Below are 24,565 nucleotides of genomic sequence, written 5' to 3'. Positions count from 1 at the left end.
GTGTGTGTGTGTGTGTGTGTGAATGCAATGCATATGTAAAGCGCCTTGGATAAAGGCGCTATATAAATGGCACCGTTTACCATTTAATCCCAGTGTCAATGGCACCGACCAGCCTCATTCTCCTCCTCCTAGGCCATCTTCTCTCACCCACCCTCGGTATCACTCCATACAGATGCATGTTGGTAACGTGTTCATCCTGGTTGATGTTTAGCACTGCACGTAGCATTCTGGTGTAGCACAGTGGGGCAGGGACGGTAGAGCAGGCTTCAGGGTCCAGCATTCACAGCTATATAGGAGAGCGGACATCATGAATGGTAAATGGTGCATTTATATAGCGCCTTTATCCAAGGCGCCTTACATAGATTGTGCATTACGTTCACCCATTCACACATACACAGATGGCGGCGGAAACCATGCAAGGCACCAACCTGCACATCAGGAGCCATTAGGGGTTCATAAATCATAAATAATAATAACTTGAATTTATATAGCACCTTAAAAAACACACTTTACATCAACAAAAACATGCTATCTTTTCATGAATATACTATAGTAGAGTATTTTTTTTTACATTGTATGGTTTTATTACTGTAAATTGTTTGACATTGACTTATTAACTAATTATAGTTGAATCTACTTGTTCAGTTATTGTTATTTTAGTATTTAAAAAAAAACATTTGCACATAGCTTGTAGAAATGCCTATTCTCATACTTTAGTGTGACAGTCTTGTATGAAGAAGTATAGGGCATTAAGTCATTTTTGGGCGTTATACTTTAAAATAGCAGATCTACAAGCTCATAGCGCGCTTGTAGGTCTGTTTTTTTTGAAAAAAATAGTGAAAATTTGCCTCAAATCTTTGAATATATATTCTTTCAGAGTTTCAGTTCAAATCTTTGCTTCTGGGGGGGTGCCTGGAACAACATATTTTCAATGGGGGTCGTGGCATATTACATATCATTTTTGGGGTCCTTGACAACCACTGATATAGAAACATGAGGTTTTTCAGAAAAAAATATATTTTAGGCCTAAATGGGGGATATTATATTTCTGCCTAACAGCAAACAAACACAATATTATTCACTTCACAGGCACAGCACACAAACAATGCTTTATATCCTGACTAGTTCTTTCATTTTACTTTTTGTAAATATAATTAGTGACATGACATTACACACAAACAAACAATTCACCTCTATTAACCATGAATGCTAAAGCAGCTAATTAACTACTGTAGGTAGGTAGTAGCTAGGTAAGCTAACGCACCTGCATGGTCTCTTGGGGAATGGACTCCCTTTTTTTCCAAGGACGATAATTAAACTTCTCCTCCTGCTGTCACCGTCATGTCTCTGGGCAGTTTCCACTCAACACTGGCAACTCTCCTCATCTTCCATGAGGTGGAAGGGTACGTTTTAACTTGTTTATTTCACTGTTTTACAAACACGAAGGAGTTAGACAACAAGCACTCGTCAGTTGAGAGCAGGTGTGTGTGTGTGTGTGTGTGTGTGGGGGGGGGGGGGGGGGAGGGGGCTGGAAAACCAAAGCCCTTTAAAGAGCCCGCTTACGCCAGGGCTCCACTGGGCGCGTCTGCGTCGCGTTGCGTCTCCGACGCGTGCGTCAAAAAACGAACCGGTTCAATTTTAATGGTGACGGAGACGCGACGCAACGCGGGGCGTCGCGGGCAGTGGAGCCACCCTTCATTGAATAAAAAGGGAACATTCTGTGACGCTGACGCGACGCGACGCAGACGCAGACGCGCCCAGTGGAGCCCTGGCGTTAGGGAGTGTCTGCCAATAACCTGCATGCTGCATCACAGAATAGAGTGAGCGTCTGCCTTATTACGTTTTTAACTCAAATCTATGCTTCTGGGCCGGGGGTCCCTGGAACAACATATTTTCAGATGGGGGTCGGTGGCCAATTACATATATTTTTTGGGGTTTCTTGACATGAAAATGTTTGAGAACCACTGACATAGAAACATAGGGTTTTTCAGAAAACTGTCATGATTTAGAAGACATTTTGTAGAATCGTTCTCACGTCTAAATGGGTTAAGACATTTAGGACTGAGGCTGCCGATTCTACAAGATGTCTTCTAAATCCTGACACTGGTGCACAAACTATAGTTCATGTCAAGGACCCCCAAAAAATTATAATGTAAAAATGATCCGCCGACCCCCATCTCAAAATATGTTGTTCCTGACCTGCAGGGACCCTCTTCACCCCAGAAGCAAAGATTTGAGTTAAAAACGTTCGCTGTGAAAGAATATAAAATTCAAAGATTTGCAGCACATATATTCACAGATTTTTTTCAAAAATAGCTAAAGTTAAAGTTTAAATAAAGTTAAATTAATTGGTTAAAGTGGTTAAGAGCTATAAAGGTGACACAGATGCGTTTCAGGTCTCAATGGGTTAAGGCCTGTCCACATGATCCTGATGTTGTGGGTTCAAATCCCACTCTGGTCAATTACTTTGAAGGAAGAAGAAGAAGGACCCTGAAGTAAAAAAATAACTTTCACCTAGACACTCACACTTTTTATTATTCAGCTTACTGTGAGCACACATGCTGGAATTTACTTTGAAATGTTTTGTAGTTTCTGAGTTATTTAACTTAAACGCCCAATGCATTCTCTATGGCAATAGCACAAACTTTGGCATGCTATAGTCCTACATACTTACACCTAGACCTAGAACCCCATTCAAACCTATTTAGGTTCATCCCACGGTGGACATGTTTGCCTGAAAAGGAATCTATGAAATGTTTCATAGTTTTAGAAATATAGTGCTTTCAAATTTGATAAATTTACAATGGGGCTCAATGGCAGCTATTGGCACGTCAAAAAATCACTCTCACCTAGAAACTCCATTCACACTTTTTATAATTCAGCTTACTGTGGAGACACATGCTGGAACTTTTTACTTTGAAATGTTTTGTAGTTTCTGACGGCATGCCTCGGAATGCCTTGGGCTAAAAATGATGAAAAACCTTGGAGTGACTTTCGTCACGGCATGCCGTCCGAGGCCGTGAGCTATAAATGATGAAAAATGAGGATTTGAAAAAAAGACGAAAATCACTCCGAGACCATGGGCTATAGGCCATTGGTGACTTTCATCTTTTTTCAAATCCTCAAAAATTATGAAAAAGGGTATGCTATAGTATGCCGTCCATATGCCGGTGGCTGCTGTGGCTCAGGAGGTACTAGTAGAGCAGGTCGTCCAATGATCCATGGGTCGGCGGTTTGAATCCTGTCAGAATAGGTTCTGACATATATTCATATGGAGATCTAAGGGTTTGAGGTCAGATGAGTTACTGGCCAATATTGATGACATCAGGGTTCTCCATATGGGCTTAACTGCGACAGCAGGTTGCATTTACTATATATCCATCCCTGTTGATGTCACAATGACCTGGGAACCATAATGGGGACTGATGTCACAATGACCTGGTGACCAGGGGTCTAATGTCACTGGGGTGAGTGACGTGACAGAGTGACAGGGATTGTGGGTTAGGTGTCGTGAAAGATTTAACTGCAAGGTTTCATAGTTATCTGCAACCTTCGGTCACAATAAGTTACTTTAGTTACTTAACTTTACACCCCAGGCTATACCATGGTCAGGGGTCAATCAACATGTCCGTAGCAACGACTTGATCTTGTCCGTGGCAAATGTCCTTGCCCAATTTTCGTTTTTACATACTATTATAATGTTCTTATTTTGATCATGAGACCCAATTGTGGGTGGTACTGTTAGGTGTTAGGTAAGTAGCCTTGCCGAGCCATGAGGCCCATAGGGCAGGAGCCTATCTCCTGTTTCTGTAGTGTGAGGCAGCTTGATGTACAAGTACATCCCCTGGACATGACGCTAGTATGTCGCAGGGACTTACCCCCAATCCAACCCTTGATGCTGAGTGTCAAGCAGGGAGGCACTGCACTGGGTCCCATTTTGGTCCCATAGTCTTCTATGGTATGACCCGGCCGGGGATCGAACCCCGACCTCCCAGTCTCAGGGCTGACACTCTGTTAGGTACTATTGTATAATATTGTTTTAATCAATGTGTGAACAATGACTTCTATTATAGCTCGCTGAGTTTCCAAGAATAGAAAGCTTTCCGTTTCTATTAGCTTGGTTTTCCACGCATGCACACACGCACGCACGCACCACACACACACACACAGGCACACACGCACACGCGCACACGCACACACACACACACACACACACACACACACACACACACACACACACACACACAGAGTCAGGGATAATTAAAAGGCCTTTATTTCCTATCAGTTTCTTACAGAACTTGGTAACACATTATGATAAATTGGTATTAAGTTATTTGGTTCCCTTGATCGTTGTTTTTGCCCCCCCTCCCCGCCTGTAGCGGTGGTTCGGCCCACATGGGGGCGGTAGAGAGAGAGAGGAAGTGTCCGGGTTCAAGGGCTAAAAGCATGCGATCCACATCAGAGGCACAACGAACGGACATGAAGTTTCTACACACGCCAAAAACCACGACACGAAGACACACGTTTAAAAACACAGCTTTTTTAAGAGGACGCGGCGGCGTCCAAATGTCCCCTGGATGCTTTTTAGAGGACGCGGCGTCCGAAAAGTATCCCAAAGAAAAGAAGAAGTCTTTACAGAGAGCTATGCTTCGTCATTCGACGACCGAGCATAAATGTAGCCTGATTTAAACCTCGTCGCACGACGGCATCGCGGGCCCGGAAATAGTCCGATCTAATAAGCCCGTCGTGAGCTTATAGGTCGGCAGTTTTTATTTTCCGGCTCGCGAAGACAGTGGTGTGACGGCGCAGAAATGTGGCTTTTTATAGGCATTAGAATACAATTGCGTGGAAGATGGGATTGGGAGAAGTGTAGCTGAGTACAGTTAAACAAAAATTATAAACATCATGATAAACATGTAAACATGAAGGCGTGCATTCTACAGAGAGCACATTGACAGAGTTTTGCACATCGTGGAAACAAAACTAAAGAAACCAAAATAAATCTAAAAGACAAGACAGAGAAAACAAAAGAAAGCTGTATAACTGTAAAATTCTCATTGTTTATTTGACCCTGCGGCCAAACGAAATGGAGCCTTGGCAGGCTCTTAGTTAAACAGTCTATAATTAGTTGACAGGTGTCTGTCCATGGGCCTGTATTCAACCCCCCCCTTCCTTTAGTGTACACTGAGAATTATACAGTAGGTACAAAAACAAATTCATACATTTGTTCTGGAAAAAAAGTGATTATTACACACGTCCCAGAATAGAGTAATATATTGACAAATAGAACAGAGAAGACATTTCAAAGAGCTTTGAACACATTAGACATGGTGGTAACTGTACTGTACTGTACTGTACTGTACTGTACTGTACTGTACTGTACTGTACTGTACTGTACTGTACTGTACTGGTACTGTACTGTACTGTACTGCACTGTACTGTATGATCGAATTGACGTTGGATGTTTTCCCTTTTTAAATCCTGTTATTGGTTAGAAAACTAACGTAAAGCAACTTATATGATAAGCCTAATATGTTGTTTTGTGTCAATGGAGGGCGCTTTCTGCATGCACCAAAGGTGTCATTCCTGAAGGAAACCACAGGGTGGCAGCAAAAACATGTCCACTTCATGAGATAAAAATAGACAAAAGTAAGCACTTTAACACTTTAACCCTCTAAGAGATTTAAGATTTAAAAATATAAAGTGACCCTTTTAAGCCTTTAATAGATTTAGGATTAAAAATGAAAGAAATAAATACAAATAATAATAAAAAATAATAAGCAGCAGAAGAAGAGAAAGAAGAAGAAGAAGAAGAAGAAGAAGAAGAAGAAGAAAGAAGTGCACGAAAGAACTGAATTGAAATGCAAACACTAGGGGGTGACAAACTGCCATCACCTGGCTGGAACATCCCACAACAAAATGACACCACTGGGTGGCTGGGTGGACTCAGGGTGCTCTGTGCACCCTAAAGGGTGAGAGTAGGGTGCTATGTGCACCCTGACTCCAAATAGCCTCAGATGACGTTTGTTTGTGCAGAATAAGGTTATTACATCTACAGTATACATATAGCTATTAAAAAATATAGATATAGATATAATCTCCACTTAAAATTACAGTTATTACTTTGACTGATAATTCCACATAGATGTACATTTATAGATGGAGTAAGGAGTCCATACATGCACATAGATGCACATTTATAGATCCATACATGCAGAATGGTATACTGTATCAGCTCTAACAGTTGTAGATCTGGGGTTGTTGATGACGCGTTAAGGTATGCTCCGTCGCGCGCCTTAAACAGCCGATCTACAAGCCCACAACACGTGGCGGACGCGACATGTTGTGAGCTTGTAGATCGGCTGAGGTATAAAATTGGGCTTTTATTATTGCACCGTGTGTCTGATAAAGGGCCAACGCTTTCAACGCTTTCACACACACGCACACGCACGCACGCACACACGCACACACACACACACACACACACACACACACACACACACACACACACACAGTTGTCAGTCTCTGTCCCCTCATAGAACTGGACCGTCCAGTGGTCAGTGTGTGATTGTGGTGACTGACCTCTGAGCGGGGCAGTGAAAACGCATTTAAGAAAAACGAAAAAATCGAATAAATCTATGCTGTGCTATTAATAATGTGTTAATCATCATCTTTAGTCTTTTATTTTATTTTTATTCATTATTTTTTTCTGTTTGCTTCGGAAGCACACATCAAGTTGTTTCTTGTGGATAGCCCGTACAGCTGGGACAGCACGGGCACAATCTTGGGCTGCTTTAAAAAAAACTAAATAGAACGAATAGAAGAATCAAGAATAAATGTTTGCGTTGGAAAAATGGGTTGAAGTAGAGATGATTTAAACCACCTTCAACTTCTTGTTTTTGCCCCAAAATGACTGACTAGCATTCTGTAACAATGCAGAAATATTAGTCCTCAAATGTCATTAAAAATGTGTATGTGCTCACCCCGACAATATAAATAAATAAATATTGTCAGAGTTGTCAGGTGCCCACTCTTCCGATTACCTTTTGGCTCCCACAGATTCAAACAGAAATGCTGATGGTTGGACTGTAATTGTAGCATTATGAATACTGGCAGTATATATATATGTATATGCTGGAATGTTCTAAAATGTGTCTCTTGGTCACAGTCGACGAGGATTAACCATCGTCTTTGACTCAATTATAATATTGCATCAAACAGCTTGACTGTTGGCTGATAGAATCTACAGGTCTACTATAGCTGGAGTTGTGGCAGTTTAAAGTTGCTGTTTTTATTCTAATGTAGCTTGAGTTGTGGTACTTCAAAGTTGATGTTTTTTTTATTTATTATTAGGCTATTATTGGGTTTATTGGCTTTCCCCCCAGTAGTAAACCAAGGTCACTTTGATTTCTTTATCAACTTAATGTTTAACAACAGCTGTGTTAACATTAACTTCATCAAATCATAGTGCTATATGCATATAGTTCTATGGGAGGGATGTAGGTCTTTAGAACATGGGCTCCACACCTCTAGAATAGGTATGACTCGATTGGTGCTAAAAGTTTAAAACAAGAACCAATAAAAGAGATCCCTTTGATCAATATAGCCTATATTTTGAAGGTAAGCGTACAGATTGAATTAATACATTCTGCTCGTGGTACAGTAAGAGAGACACTTAAAAGCAGACCCAGTTAGATTCAGTGATTGCACTCAGCCCAAGAATACACAGTAAAATCAGCAGGAGGCGCATGTTTACACTTCCACAGTTCTATCGACAACTCTGGATTTGTCTGTGCGGAAAACAAACTCTCGTATAATAATCATTAGTACTTTTTTTGAGAACTTTCTTGTGAGATTATATCTATTGATTCATATACTATAATATCAAAACGAGGCATAGACACGATACTACTCACAACAACACCGTTAAACTCGGCTACCTCTATGAAAAACAAGGACATCAACGGCTTTTGAAAGTAGAAAAAGACACATTCACCCAATTACTAAAAGTCACAATTTTTGTCCTCAAAAGCTCGCATATACAGTAGAATGCATTTCGCCCTCGTTAAGCTCAATTCATAACCCGCCGCGTGAGAACGTTGCTCGACAAAAACAACAGATCTACAAGCTATAGGATTAATGTAGCGTTAGCTTGTTGATTGTGGATTATCTAAACTAAGCTTGTTAGCTTAGCGTTAGCTTGTTGATCTGCTATTTTTCGGCGAGCACCGTCGCCATACTACGGAATATAAATTTGGCTTTTTAATGAACAAAGACCTCTGAACGGAATGTTGAAGAGAAAAAACACTGGCCTAGGAAATGAAGACGTGTTTTTTGATTTATCTTTTATATATCTATATATATATATATCTATATATTTATATTATCGACTCTAGCTACTCAGCTGAGCTCTAAAGAGTTAGTGCTTGAGTTTTATGGCTTTAAGTTGTATCGTATTCATCTATCTTGTAAATACACATACACATATCATAAAACACAGTAAAATAGACAAGGTCGTGAAGAGGGTGATACATAAAATCACACCCACTCAGAATAAAACTCCAAGCAAAGCAAAGTAAATGAAATAATATGCGATTACAGACGGGGAATTCCAAGCCACTATGTGTCGACCACGTGAGACTGTTAATCTCTGGGTCGTTCTGCAACTGCGACATGAATTAAAGCTCAATGTTCTGTTGTCAGAAGTGGGATGCATTAAAGGTAAAGGTACAAGCTCCCATCTATCTCATAGCACACTGTACCTGTTATTTTATTATGTTTTTGGTGTAAATGCATGTCAAAACTGTTATTTGTGTTACATTGCTGTGGACTTGGAGACAATCCCATTCCCCAAAAACATAAAAATAAATTAAATTAGAAATACACTAATAACATAATAAAAACAATGTGATTGACTAATCAATCAATCAACCAATCAATCATACTACAATAATAATAATAACCATAATTATAGTCACAATGATATAAAAATACAAAGTCAAATAAATAAATGAAAAAAAAAACTAGAATATACTTTGGAAAGACACATTGAGCTTCAGATAAGCCAACTGAATGTTAAATATATTGCTCCATAAACATAAACAGTTCGGACCACAAGGAGTTTAGCTAGCTAGCATGCGGCTACATCTGCATCCTACATGTACTCAACACACGGTTACTTAACGTGACGACACATCTTTGCTTTAAGAAGTTTTCAGGCGTGGAGAAAGGTTGTTGTTATTAGTAATAGAATATTCTAATATAGCAGGACATTATCTCCAAATGACGCGCATGGAAAATCATCACACTTTTTGATTCATTTAGAAAATATACAGTGCATCTTTTTTTCCCCGTCGTTCGTTGTTATTAAAATGACAAATGACACCCATTTATACGTAGTCTCTAAAACATGCTCGTATGTACAGTATTGTTGTATAAACATGCAGTATTAACATGTATGAGCTATGTATGTATATATGTATACATACATATGTATTTACATATATATGTATATATGTATACATGTATTTACATATATATGTATAAATGTGAAACGACACACCAGTGGGTTTGTTTTGATTGCTTGCATTTTGTCTTTGCTTTAGTGTTGCTTTGTCAACAGAGAAGAACGAATTAAACAAATCACTGAACATGAATTCCATTGGACGGAAATAAATAAAAGGTTGACTGTTGTCCAATAGAAACAACTAAATGACTCAATACCCAACATTCATTAATTTCTCAAAGTTGTCTAAAAGTTGTGAAAACTCCCTAATGTTTTGACTATACAAGCATGTGCGTTTTCTTGCACTGAATCAAGTTGTTGTTATGTTGTAAATTCTGTGTCTTAACAGACAGTAAAATGTTATTAAACACTTGCTCACTGTAAATTGTACTCTGAAATCTAGCAAATCAATTCTGGTATGAAAGATTTGGCCACAAGAACAAACACTTTTGATCATCTAATCACTGGCTAGTGTCGTCTAAAACACGCCTCCACTCCAACAGTGAGTGAGCGTCAAGTTCTCGGATCTCAGCAAACAACTGAATGTCACGACGTTGCATCACAAAAAAAACGACACGGTTCAAAGAACAGCCTCAATCACCACAGAACGGAGCGAGTAGTGCAATTAAGGGTGATTTGCACACAGCTGCGAGCCAACGTCATGCAACGCGGCCGCGCAACCAAGCGTACACATCAGGCATTTAGATTCAGCAGTTTGGTATCCGTGTATAAAAGATACACATTGATTGATGCATCCTTCCACACCTCAATCATCCTTTCAATCATGTGAGAAAATCCTGAATTAAAACAATAACTTCAAATCAAATTAAATTAAACAAGAAAACTTTGAGGTAAAATGGATAACAACAAAAAAAAGTGAGCACACGGAAATTATTTCCTCTCTATGTTTTGTCGTTGTTGTTTACCAGAAATATTTTTTTAACTAAACAATTAAAGCTCTGGCTTTGGAGAGTAGTTCAACATAACCTGTCAATTTAAAGTGCGTGAGGAATAAAAAAAAAACTAAAAACAAAACAACAAACAAAAAATGTTGGAAGTGAAAGTTAAATGAAGTAAATGGAGACATCAACACTGCTAACCGGAAGGCGTCCCTGGTAAGTTGAAAATTGCTTATTATTTTGTAACGTCGGAAGGCTTGTCTCCTGTATGACTGATGACTGTGTAGATATAGATAGGGCTTGCTGTGAGTCCATGGCTGATGGCGGTGCAGCAGAACACTGCAGAGCTGACGGAGTGACATACGTGCGTATCGAGAGCTGCAGATAGCAGCCTCTACACACAACGACGCATGGACATCATGTCATTGGTCTCGTGTCACGTGTGACGTCACCCACTCACCGCAATGTCACGTCACAAAAGTCCCACCAAGAGTCTCCTTCAATGACAAGTGGCCCGTCCACTTTCAAACGACCGAAGCCAGGGTTATACTTAGCAGCGTGCCTGCCGTGTCACGCACCCAAAATAGCTGTGATAATGCAAGCCTTATTTCCGGTGCGTGCCGGGGCCCCGAAAACCGCCATTCGGCAAGCTCACAAATCGCTTTCTGAGCTCCCAGATCGGCTAGGTTCAGTTCGCGACGCCAATGCTGCAACAATGTATACCAAGCCCTTGACAGTTCAGGTATGCCTTCTCTTGGATACAAACTAAACGTGAACTAGTCACAAGCCTGCTGGAAACGTTGGAAGAAGCAACTGGTCGAGGTTTCAAATAAAACTTTTGTCTCTCTCTAATCAAGCAGAGCTTTGTTTGAATAAAAAAACGGCGTTTAAAATGGAGTTAACTTTTCTTTTTTATCTCTCTCAGATCTCCTGAGAAATTATGGATAGAAGTTTTAACCGATTGGGGAAAAAGGCAGTGTGTCTGTGGGTAACTGGATACGCGCCTATCTCTAGTCACTACCCGACTTCTAGGAATGTACTTCAAACTAACTGGACCATCTAAAGCTGGTCTGTGCTTCGTCCTGCGACACGAGAATGGCAGACCTACAAGCTCACAATGCGTGGCGGAATCCGACGCGGTGATCTTGTAGGCCGCTCTCGACTGTGCAACGGAGCATCAGATTGAGCATAAAGGAGACAAATTGGCAGGTATTATGGAAAATGGTGCACCTGTATGTCGACGATACACCTACGGAATGGAACCTGCTTGTGTTTTTTCTCTATCGTACGGCAGTAGAAAGCATTTATTAAGTATTTAAGCGTTTTTTTTAGTTTTTTTTTTAACTCTAAGCAAACTGGCTAATAAAGGGAAAGGGTTTTAAAGGTAACAATTATTGACGTTTATGTTTTTTAATCCGCTCTTATTCCATAACTGAATAACTGTCCTATTATTTCATGGACTATACTCTGTATTCTTATCATTGAACCACAACCCCGATACAAAAATATATCTAAAGAAAAAAATCAACGGAGTATATATCTGTCCATTCTGCACTTTGTATTCCTTTTTTTGTCATGTTTTGTTTTTTTAATGACATGATTCAACGTACACCTCGGGAATGTCGAAGGTTTTAATCTATGGATCTATGTGTGTGTGTGTGTGTCATGTGCGTGTGCGTGTGTGTGTGTGCATGTGCGTGTATGTGTGTGTGTCGGGGCCGGGCAGGCGGTACTGGATGTTTTACTTCTTTGCGTTCAGCGCGGCCAGCGTTGCGTCCACCTCCTCCTCGGGCTGTAGGGGGTGCCATTGAGCGATGGGGCGGCGCGGGTTGGCCAGCATGTCGGACCAGTGCTTAAGCCCCGCCCCTGTGGACTTGCTGCCCACCAAGATCTTGCCGATGGCGTCGTTCTTGCCGATCTTGTCGTAGTCCAGGACTGTGATCACCGCTAGGATTTTCTGCGGGAAGGACAAACGTTTGTTTCTCTGTATTCATGTATTATTATTCCCAGGACGTCCCCATACATCTTTATAATTACACCCGTAGCTATAACTGCTATAGTATCTCTGAATCTATGGCACTGTCCATGTTTTTGATCAGAACGTCGATGTTCTGTCCTAATTTCTGACTTAACCAAGCATCTCGTTTGGAATATTAACGCTTCCAAAGAGAGATCAGACATTTTAGTGCGAGGTAGTAATGGAACATTATACCACCCGGGTTTTGGGGGGAAATGGAAGGCGGGGCTTTTCAGAGTAAAATCTGCCTCATCTGCTGGGCACTCTAGCGCCTTTATTTTGAAAAAACTCCAGCGCATAAAAAGTGTTAAGTAGAACTGCAAAGCAAAGCTAATGCAAAGCATGACCAACAGAATGATGGAGAGTACATCAGGAGGAGGCAACCTAAGGCACAGGAGAGGATACTCACTGACTTTTTTATACATTGAATGCCCTCTCATTGGTCCAGAGGCATCTCCAAGCTTAATTCATTAATAAGGGTAACAAGGGTTTATAATAAGGGTAATAATAAGGGTTTATAATAAGGGTAACAGCAAGGGTATAATAACCTGCATCTGCTCCAGAGGGATCTCAAAGCTGAAGGACTCGTTATAATAAGGGTTCAAGGTGTTCTTCTTCACCGTCGTCTTCTTTTTCTTCAGCTTCTTTCCGTTCTGCAGCAGGTTGATCTTTACGTATGGATCTGAGATATGAACACAATATATCTCATTTTATTTCATTTCATATTCATTTATTTTGTTTCATTTATGGTTTCACAAGATTTATTTTACATATTCCATAAATATGATGATTACATCAAATAAAGAGAGAGAAAACAAACAAAAAAACATAAGAGCACAACAACAATATTGTATAATATTGTATTTATTAATGTTCTGTTGATCTGTACGTAGCCTATGGATCTAAGATATGAACACAATATATGTAATTATAAATATTATATGTTCTGCAGCAGGTTGATCTCTGCGTATAGGGATCTGAGGTATGTATTCATTTAGTGAATACCACATTTTGCCACAATTTTGTGCCACAATTTTTGTATTTTTCCAGTTTTTCATGTGTCTATGAGGTGACAGTACTTCATTAGACACCCTGGAGTCAATGGTATATTAACTTTGTATTTAGGGTTTCTTCCTGGAGGCTGAACCCTTGACAGTCAAACGGGCCAATGAAATAAACAGTAATATAGTGACATCACACTATCAGCCCCTCCCATGACCCCTCCCCCTTTATCATACAACTACAGCTGTGGGTGTGGCTTCAGTTCAGGTGGATAATCCACCCATCACCACCCACCAGGCACACCATGCAGGCATACTTAAAGAGCTGGTGGGTGTGCCCACATAAAAACAACATTTTAACAAATACTGTACACTTTTTGGAAAAAAAGATACCTCCTTATATAACAATAAGACCTGATAATCATGTTTTAGGGTGGGAAGAAATCACGGCACTCCATCTTTAAGAAAACAGCATCGGTGCTGAACTACAGTAGGATTCTGTTGTAATGCAGTATTCCGCCAGCAGATGGAGCCAGTGATGGTACTGCATGAAGAGACACTGCAGAGTCAGCAGAGCAAATGGCTGTCGCATACATGTGTGTGCGCGTGCGCCGTGCGTGCGTGTGTCGGGGGAGGGAGGGGAGACATGGGTGAACCGCGCACCTGTGCACGTTAGGGGCAAATATCGGCCTAGGAGCAAGAGAAATAACTCAAAATGAAGGACAAGGATTTTCAATCGAGTCCAGTGAGGCGACTCATTACTCTCTACGTTAAATAGTTATGGCAATATCAATATCAAATATTGACCAATCAGAAGAGGCTAAGTTACACCAATGAACTTAAGTACAAGGACTCTGAACCAAGTCCAATGACACCACCCCCAAGTCTGTACGACAATCAGTTCAATACTTGCATAAAACATTTAACCTTGATCTTGTAGATCTGCTATTTTCACTTCCTTCGCCACGGTCACACCCTTTTAGGAAAACTCACGCTTTTGATAACTTTTCATTGTTCATTTTGCATATGCTGATCGAGTTTGATTTGGAACTGACCATCCTGCTAGGAGGAGTTTGTTAAAGTGCGACGCATGAAAATGGCATAAATTGTGCCAAAACGCCAAAATAAATTAAAAATTGTTGACTTCCTGTTTGGTTTAGGTCATGGCACCAAGTCGGGACATGATCATGTGTACACATGTAATAATTTGCATACATTTAGGTGAAACCGTATGGTGGCATTGGTGGGCGGCGCAATTGAGCCATTAGGCCACGCCCATTTTTGAGACGATTAAAATACATAATTTCTCATCACTTGTGATGTGTGTGCACAACTTTTGGAGTGCATTGGGGCGGCGGTAACTGCACGGTTGCCTGTTCGAACCCGGGCTCCCCCAGAGTTATGTGCTGGTTGGTGCCTTGCATGGTTTCCGCCGCCATCGGTGTATGAATGGGTGAATTGATGCACAATCTATGTAAAGCGCCTTGGATAAAGGCGCTATATAAATGCATTTACATTAACGCCTCAGAAACGCGATTCATTCGGGGGAATAATAATAATAGTCATTGCGATTTCAATAGGGCTTGCAGTACTGTGCAGCACCCATTTCAGCCAACTCTTTTGCCCATTAGGACAACTCTACGCAGCGTCATCAAACCTATGGTAACATCATTCTACAGGCCACAGGTTTCTGCGTTACACTTTTTACATTTATTTTTTCGTGGTATTCGACCGGCCGAGCTTCTATATATTATTAGGATCCGAAAACTGCACAATAGTGCAAGGAGTGCAGTGGAATGTGTCTGAAAAATGTGTTTTATATTAACTGTACATGTGAAGACATTGAGGGCGGGATAATGAGCCTAGGCCCTTGGGAGAGACAGAGTACTCATGAATAGTCTGTGGAAGTGTGGAGGCAAGTAGAGTGCTGATAAACTCGGCCCTAGCAATCAGACACCACGTCAAACCACCCGCTTCAAATGTTATCACCCCGTAATCAAGAGAATGCTCGTGATCAGCAGCTTAGAATACAGCCAGAATATGATAATCGCACATACAGGGAAACGTGGAAGTGAAACTATGGGAGCGTTTGCTTTTTGTGACCATGACGGAGGCGTGCCGTCTCTGGTGGCCTTGAGCCACGTGAGGCACGCCCAAGCGAGGCGCTAGCCGAGCGAGTCGCCGTTTGAGTTGCGTCCCGATAGGCAGAGAATATAACCCCTAGCTTCCATCCCCCGACGATAAAGTTGGCCTCAGACACGTCCAGCAGGGGGAATCGTTTACCAGGCTATGTCTACACCACCCTGCACGTGTGAACACAGCCAAACACCACAACGTCTAGTATGCCAGTATGGCATAATTGGCCATATTCCAACGTCCTGATAACGGTTGATTTTGTGTATGTAATGCAGTGATAACATATGAATCAGTTGTTCAAAGCCTATTCTGATTCTGGTAGTGGGATGCAACTGTACCTGACAGTCCTCCTACATCCATCTTCTTCAGGTTCTTGGCCTCCAGGATACAGATGGTCAGTTTACCAGCGGTAGGAACGTAACGTAGAGAGATGCAGATGTCTCCTAGCTTCTCTGGCTGTGTGTGTGTGGTTGGGTGGGACAGAAAGAAACAGATGATAAGTTTAAAGTAACGTAACGTAGAGAGATGCAGATGTCCCCTAGCTTCTCTGGCTGTGTGTGTGGGGGTGGGTGTGACAGAGACAGATGATCAGTTTAAAGTAACGTAACGTAGAGAGATGCAGATGTCCCCTAGCTTCTCTGGCTGTGTGTGTGGGGGTGGGGGTGACAGAGACAGATGATCAGTTTAAAGTAACGTAACGTAGAGAGATGCAGATGTCTCCTAGCTTCTCTGGCTGCAACAATGATAATATAAAACATTTATATTGAGCTTACAGATGATATTCATAACATTTCAATGTGTTAGTGTGGGAGGGACAGAACAATGATAAACCACAGTCCCAAACAAACATTTCTACTGAAACTTAAATATATTCATTCAATCCCAAGAGTTGTCTGACTGAAATAAAACATAAAAAGGTCAAACCGAAAGAACTTCTGGAACTACTTTCCTAGAATAGGAAAAAGTTTTGTTTAATAAACGGTGTAAAAAAAATCAAGAGAGCATTTATTTAGTTTCAGGTTGAAGTGCAACATAATCCTGATAACAGCATTAAATGTTCTTTAAAGGACAGCGTGTGCAGGACAGACTAAGACAGTGTTGATTAGGATTAGAGGACAGACAGAGACAGAGACGGTGTCATTACAGTTTGTTTTGTCCTTATGTCATTACAGTTTGTTTTGTCCTTATGTCATTACAGTTTGTTTTGTCCTTATGTCATTATAGTTTGTTTTGTCCTTATGTCATTATAGTTTGTTTTGTCCTTATGTCATTATAGTTTGTTTTGTCCTTATGTCATTACAGTTTGTTTTGTCCTTATGTCATTATAGTTTGTTTTGTCCTTATGTCATTATAGTTTGTTTTGTCCTTATGTCATTATAGTTTGTTTTGTCCTTATGTCATTACAGTTTGTTTTGTCCTTATGTCATTATAGTTTGTTTTGTCCTTATGTCATTACAGTTTGTTTTGTCCTTATGTCATTATAGTTTGTTTTGTCCTTATGTCATTACAGTTTGTTTTGTCCTTATGTCATTACAGTTTGTTTTGTCCTTATGTCATTATAGTTTGTTTTGTCCTTATGTCATTACAGTTTGTTTTGTCCTTATGTCATTATAGTTTGTTTTGTCCTTATGTCATTATAGTTTGTTTTGTCCTTATGTCATTATAGTTTGTTTTGTCCTTATGTCATTACAGTTTGTTTTGTCCTTATGTCATTATAGTTTGTTTTGTCCTTATGTCATTACAGTTTGTTTTGTCCTTATGTCATTATAGTTTGTTTTGTCCTTATGTCATTACAGTTTGTTTTGTCCTTATGTCATTACAGTTTGTTTTGTCCTTATGTCATTATAGTTTGTTTTGTCCTTATGTCATTACAGTTTGTTCCCGGAACAAATGACGATGAGATCAGGTACATTTGTCATTGAGCATAATATTGCACTTTGGAATTCACCACAAGCCCTTATAGAGTTTTAAGACATTAATAATTGTGTCTTCATTAAAAAGTCTATATTTATTATGTTGTTTGTATCATGACTACAGTACATGGCCAGTACATGAGTACCACGGTGTGAAGAAGTAATTAATGTCAAAACGAGGTTGACCTTTCACAGCTAATAAACTCATCAGCCTGTAAGCATGAAGCTCCAAATGTGAAGTATCCGTGACACATCTGTCTGCTCTTTGTGGCTAATAAATGTCAGCCATAACAATAAACAATAAAGCCCTTTTAATTGTTCAACAGGCGAGCCTTGTTCGCAATCTATTTGTTTTCATCAACTTTATCAACCATATTATATCAAAGAGCACCTTGTTTGGATGCTATTCAGATACCAAATAAAGACAAACTCTGTTTTCTGTCTTTAGTTAAAATATGAATCTCGCAATTCAATACATTTGATTCAATACAACCCAATACAGTGGTTTTAATTCAACTAAAATTGAAGTGCTCTTCATCACTGAAATCATGTTGCAAACAGCTGATTTATGAAAATGGACTAAAATAGATCAGTGATTCTCAAACATGTTTCATTCCAAGGTTCCCAATTCCTCTGAAGCTGTAAGGATCCATTTGGAACATCCTCAAAGGACTCGAGTCTGGGGTCCCTGGACCACACTTTGGAGAACCACTGAAGTACATTGTGTAACAGGATAAACAATCGCATTTATACTGTTGATAGATAAGATGGACTTTAGATCTGATTGACTCTACCTCTTCCTGGTCAGCGCTGTCCAGGTCGCGCCACTCTTCGATTGGATTGGACAGGTTGAGCGTGTGCATCGGAAACTTCAGCTCGCCAATCACATCGTGTTTGGAGAAGCGGTCAAAATCGTAGACGGACATCACCAGAGTCTTCCCACCCATCTCCTGGAACGGAATCTGAAAATGACAAACCACAAACATCTATTTTAGGACCCTTTCTTTGCCATTGTCTTACTCATTGGCCTTACCCGCTACCCGCTGAAATATGGGTGAATGTGTTTGTTTCCGACGTACAGTCTGACAGGCATTCGTTTTGGGTAATACCCTACCCAAAACCCAAACCCTAAACCTCACAGGAAGCCACGTTTTCGTTTTAACCTGCCACAGGTTAGTTTAACCTGCCACGCATGTCGGGAGCGATGGTGCTGTCGGACTAATGCCTGTCGTGTCGGACTGTTAGTATGTCTAACCAACGTATGCACCCTATGAATTACGGACAAGGCTGTCCCTAAATGGTATCTTATAGGGAGTGGGACGCACCACAAACTGTACATTATGCCGACTCCTCTATTTGTGGCCGTGGTCGTGTTGTTGCACTTTCCCTAAAGTTGCTATCTTGCCTACTTGGGGAAGTGCATAGCTTTTAAGACCATCCGCTATGCCAATTTTGTGTGGTAGAGCGCGCGCCTGCAATGGACATGTCAGGAGTCGAGGTGCCACTGTGGATGAACTGTGACATTGTTTGTGATTGGTGGATGGGCTGTGACATTGTCTGTGATTGGTGGATGGGCTGTGACATTGTCTGTGATTTCGGGACCGTGAACAGGAACAGGAGGGACAGTGCTGTCCTTCAAAAGACAACCGTTTGATGTGTCTATACTAGAGAGAGACAGACAGGCTGTGGGCCGGACAGACCGACAGACAGCCAGGCAGATAGACAGGCTAAACCTTATCATCAGACTGCAGTGCTGTCATTATAGTGGCATGATGAAAAATGGACTCAATCCATGCCGCACGCACGCACGCACGCACGCACCACACACACACACACACACACACACACACACACACACACACACACACACACACACACACACACACACACACCTGTCAGTTTGAATTCACTGCCACTGGAACAAAGCACATTCATTTTTCTAGGTTCTGACAGTGACTGAGAAATGGTAACAACAGCAACTGATTACAGGATGTCTATTGAATATAGATATAGAAATAGAAATAGAAATACTAAAATGTTACCTGGTATTGTGTCATTAAGACATGAGTGTCATTGGAGTTTTTTTCCCATTGCATTCGCTACACATTTAAACAAAGTACAATATGAGCGTAGTCTGTAAATCATCTGTCTCCAAGAGATAGTAGTTATTCAATTTATGACATACTGTAGCATACAGTGACACCAGATCAATGATGTGCGTGCGTGCCTGCATGTTTTCATGTAAATGTATATGTATTTACTTTCCTTGAAGTGTTTTGTACCTCATGTCAGTAAAGTGATATTATTTATGAAGCCTAGAAGGTATTTGTAAATAGGCTTCATGTCTTTCATCTGAACTGAATAACAAGACTGATCACATCTGTGTTTACTTTGTGAAAGTTAAATCCACCTTCATACCCTGGAGAAAGAGCCTTCAGAGATCCTGATAGATCTCCAGAGATCCTGATCTTTCAGAGCAGTAGGCCTACCGTCTCCAGGCATACGCACTGTGTGTAGGGCAACACGCCGAGGGGGAGCAACAACATGTGCCATGCCGATCCTCAGAATAATACTTTTCTCCACGGCTCCGCCACTTAATAACGGCGAGTTGCATGCGTACGTATGCCCATGTGGATCTGCTCAGAGCTGAAGCACTGAAGCATTCCCACTTCTCCACCCGGTCTATTAGTGAGTTGCACCAACATTAGGACTTGTGAAATGGCGAGAGTATAGCCAATCTGCATGAGGAAACGCAGTGTTCTCGTCTTCGGGGGAGGGGGACAAACATATGCGTATAGGGTACTAGGGTCCTTCAGAGATCCTGACAGATCCTCCAGAGATCCTAGTAGAGCCTTCAGAGATCCTTCAAAGACTAAATATTTGCGTTCAGAAGGAACAACAGGCTCACCTTGAAGACGAAGGTCTCGTTGAAGACGGGGTTAAGGGTCTTCTTGTGCACCTTGGTGTCAAACTTCTTCTTCTTGTCGGGCAGCACGAACACCTTGACGTACGGGTCGGACGTTCCTCCGCTGTCCATGGAGAGCAGGTCGGCCGCCTGCAGGATGCCCACGGTCAGCTGAGGAACAGGGAGGGGGCAAAACGCTCAATTTACCATGCAGTCATTTATCAGGCGCTCTTTATCCACAGTGAATAAGTGAATAAGTGAAAAAGCAAGCTAAACACATAAGGGTGGACAGAAAAAAATCTACTCAAATATTGTGAGTTTACTTTGTCAAAGTTAACGCTATTTTAATACATTTTAGTTCAGAATCTATATATTTGTTATGGCACACTTTTCATGCATGTATTGTTTATAACTGTTGTTTATAAAAATTGTGATATGGAATTGCAACAACTCGCAGAATCGCAATAATATAATATAATAATATATATAATATATAATATATAATTAAGAATCACAATATAAATTGAATCAGCACCCTAGGTATTGATATCGTAACGAATTGAGTGGTAAGTGAATTGTCTCACCCCTAAAGCATGCAGATAGACAGTGTAGTGTCTCAGAAAACTATAGGATCATAGAATGCAGAGAGACAGTGTAGTGTCTCAGTAAACTATAGGATCACATAGAATGCAGAGAGACAGTGTAGTGTCTCAGTAAACTATAGGATCATAGAATGCAGAGACAGTGCAGTGTCTCAGAAAACTATAGGCTCACAGGTAAACAATGACCCTAGCATCTGTCTAAATGTACTATGAAAATAATAATATGTGCATTGAAACTATATGATAACAGCTAAACAATGAGACAGACAGCATCTGTCTAAACAGCATGGTCTCTAAATTGCATTGTAACCTTCATAAGACTGCATGGTGGTCATAACTAGATCAAGGGCTGCAGCCTAGGGGTTAGGTGGAGTCTGACGATGAGTCTGCAGTTCCATTCTGACTGTAATGGTATCTGTGAGGTAGGAAACTTGTATGTCCAAAACTTTCAGAAACAAGAATTGACTCAAGGCATTATATATCAGCGTGCATTCCTTGCATATTGTACCTTAGTGGGACTTTCTGTAGTCACGTTTGCAGTTTCTAGTCATTGTGGGGAGAGGATAGAGGGCTTATAGTGTCCCATTGGCCATGGGGTTTAGTGTCCCAATCCCAGTAGCCAATCATGAACATCTCGCCACTAGACCACGTGACTAGACTAGAAAGTCTGATCATTGATCAGCTCTGCAAGCTACTAAAAAAAAGTAATTATTTAATTAACAAACCTTGTTTTCTCCGAAGTCGTAATCGATGGAGTACTGCAGTTTCCCCAGCTTCTCCTTCTCCTTCACTTCCTCTTCCTTCTCGTCTCCCGTCAGGCCCGTCTCGGCGTCGTCTTCATCGTCGTCGTCGTCCTGTTGTTTCTGTAAACATAAACCAAGATGGCGGACCACGCGGCAAGTTAGCCAAAAACCATGCTGCGGGACGACACCAAACCAACAGCAGCGCCACCAACCTACCTACCTACCTGACCCCCGGTGTTATCACGCCAAACCACACCACCAAACCTGGCTCAGCAGCAGCAGTCAGGGTTAGTAACAGCGCCACCTACCTGGCCCCCTGGTGTTACTACAACAGTAGTGCAAATCTGTTCATCGATGACCACAAGTTGCAACCTGACTTGATTTCACTACGTTCCTCCTGGACCACACCACGCTGCCGTTTGTTCACTTCTGATACGATTACTGGTTGTATTGTTCACTTCTGATAACGGTACTGTTTTCATTTTGTGTACTGGATGTTCTAGAGCACTGGTTCCCAAACACTGGGTCGGGGCCCCATGGTTGGGTTGTGGACCAATTTATATGGGCCCCTTTATTTCTTTGTTTCCTACATTGTTTATTTTCGGGAAAAAAACATTCCCAAAAAAAAGATTTTCATGAATTCTAAACAAAATTCAATTATTATTTTTCTCCAGTAATTTCATGAAGAAATCAACAAAGAAAATCTAAGATATGCCACAAATTAGAAAACAAATGTATAGTGGAAATAGCTGATCTACAAGCTCACAACGCAGTGCAAAGAGACTCGTTCTGAGCTTGTAGATCTGCTATTTTCATTATGTAGTCTGGGTCCCGCGGAGACATCAAGTTTCTGTTTTGGGTTACGGGCTAAAAGGTCTGACTGACCGCTCTAGAGGTACTGTAGAACCAAAGTTTCCTTATGAAACGATAGTTCTAGAGATACTGCAGATATATAGTTTTCTGGTTTCTTTATGAAACGACTGCAGACAGAAAAAGAGAAAGAAAGGGAAGACATTTTTCTTATTATGGTTCTGCTCTTGGCGGAAAAAATACTTCAGGATACCAATTTCATTCAATCAATAGAGAGAACCATTCATCATTTTCAATGTTAGGCGCCGCTATAGTGGACCATTCCAATTCAGTTTGTTCATTTCTTCTGATTAATCACTTCCAATTACACACACACACACACACACACACACACACACACACACACACACACACACACACACACACACACACACACACACACACACACACACACACACACACACACACACACACACACACACACACACACACACACACACAGATCTATCTCTCTCTCCTGATTGGACCAAATTGGTATCATGACCTGAGTGGAAAAGTGTGTTGATAACAGTTTAAGTTTCCCAGTTATAAGGCCTTACAAAACGTTCTCCTTCTGTTTTAACAAGATTTATCTCGTGACCAGCAATTTAGTCTAATGGTCAAACATCAAAGGATTTATGATGTTGATAAAAGTCTCTTCTTACAAAACACTGATGTCCTCATAAGACCTGGCGAGCTGCAAGAGGAACACACACATGCACACACACACACACACACACACACACACACACGCACACACACACACACACACACACACACACACACACACACACACACACACACACACACACACACACACACACACGCAAAATCAAACACACACACACACACACACAAGCAAAATCACACACACACACACACACACACACACACACACACACAGTGTATCACACACACGCCGATGCTCCCTTACAGCTCTTACACACGCAGACGCACGCAGACGCGCATGCACGCACGCACGCATGCACGCACGCACGCATCACATCACACACACATCACATCACACACACACACACACACACACACACACACACACACACACACACACACACACACACACACACACACACACAGCTCCTTATTGGTGCATTCACTATCATGGAGGTGATAAATGCTTTTCATTCAAGCATGCCAAGCCTCACAATGCAAGAAGTCCTTTTTGACAGAAAGATATATCAAATGTAAATGAAGTTACCTTTGAAATGCAATGTGTGGATGTGTCTATAAACTTTTTCCTTTACTTTTACCAGTTCTTAAATAACTGCACATGAAATATGTATTTGATTTTTTTGTTCTTGCTGATTAAGAGTGTCTGCTAAATGCCTAAATTGTCATTTGGGCTGTAATGTTTGGAGGTAATCATGTTAATATGTATCATCATATTATGTAATAAATATGAGCTGTCATGTTTGGAGGTAATCATGCTAGATTGAAAAATCCCAGTTCACAGACAAAGACATGGTGTGTTTGAAAGCACGCCCTTCACGACAAAATGAAGTTACAAAATAACAAATAAAAGCCAAATGATAAAAACATCTGCAAGTTTGGTTTTGTTTTGTTGCTTCAGGGCCAACCAGTTCAAAACGTTTCATACATATATGAGTGGATGACAGTTGGATTTGGGATCATTCATCAAAATAAGCTAAAAACTTTGATATCTAATCTGTGGTCATAGAATAATCTAAGCAACAATGATGACAATAAGAAATACGCAAGTTTTATTCATCAATTAATATCTTTAACAAACTAAATCCAAATGTGATACGTTCAGATAGGGATGAGAGGTTCTGAACGGTTGGGCCATGCATGGTGTTGTAAACCGTCTGCTATTAAAGCTTTTGAACGGTTTATAAACCTCAATTGTTTTTGTTTTTTTCTGAGCTCAATTTCACCCAAAAAAAACATTCAGTAGATTTTCTGTGGTCTGGGGTTTTCTGGCTCAAACAGGTGTTCTGATTGGCCTGTGGGCTGTGA

At 40.9% G+C, this 24,565-nt stretch overlaps 1 protein-coding gene across 1 annotated transcript in view; it reads right to left on the bottom strand.

The window, feature by feature from the left end:
* Window positions 1-10,757: 10,757 nt before the first annotated feature.
* The window catches only part of LOC308316126 (synaptotagmin-1-like), a 100,994-nt gene continuing 87,186 nt past the window's right edge, over window positions 10,758-24,565 (bottom strand). The window contains exons 7-12 of the mRNA XM_080764531.1: window positions 21,704-21,841; window positions 20,380-20,547; window positions 18,266-18,433; window positions 15,897-16,014; window positions 12,970-13,103; window positions 10,758-12,361 (exon numbers count right to left, since the gene is read on the bottom strand). Coding sequence (XP_080620657.1) covers window positions 12,146-12,361; window positions 12,970-13,103; window positions 15,897-16,014; window positions 18,266-18,433; window positions 20,380-20,547; window positions 21,704-21,841 — 942 coding nt within the window. The 3' untranslated portion in view covers window positions 10,758-12,145. The remainder of the gene's footprint in view (window positions 12,362-12,969; window positions 13,104-15,896; window positions 16,015-18,265; window positions 18,434-20,379; window positions 20,548-21,703; window positions 21,842-24,565) is intronic.

The sequence above is a fragment of the Protomyctophum bolini genome (assembly GCF_963924005.1).
Source record: "Protomyctophum bolini genome assembly, chromosome: 5".
NCBI classification, from domain to species: domain Eukaryota; kingdom Metazoa; phylum Chordata; class Actinopteri; order Myctophiformes; family Myctophidae; genus Protomyctophum; species Protomyctophum bolini.
Note: the sequence above shows the minus strand (reverse complement) of the source record. Positions and strands in the feature narration are given on the sequence as shown.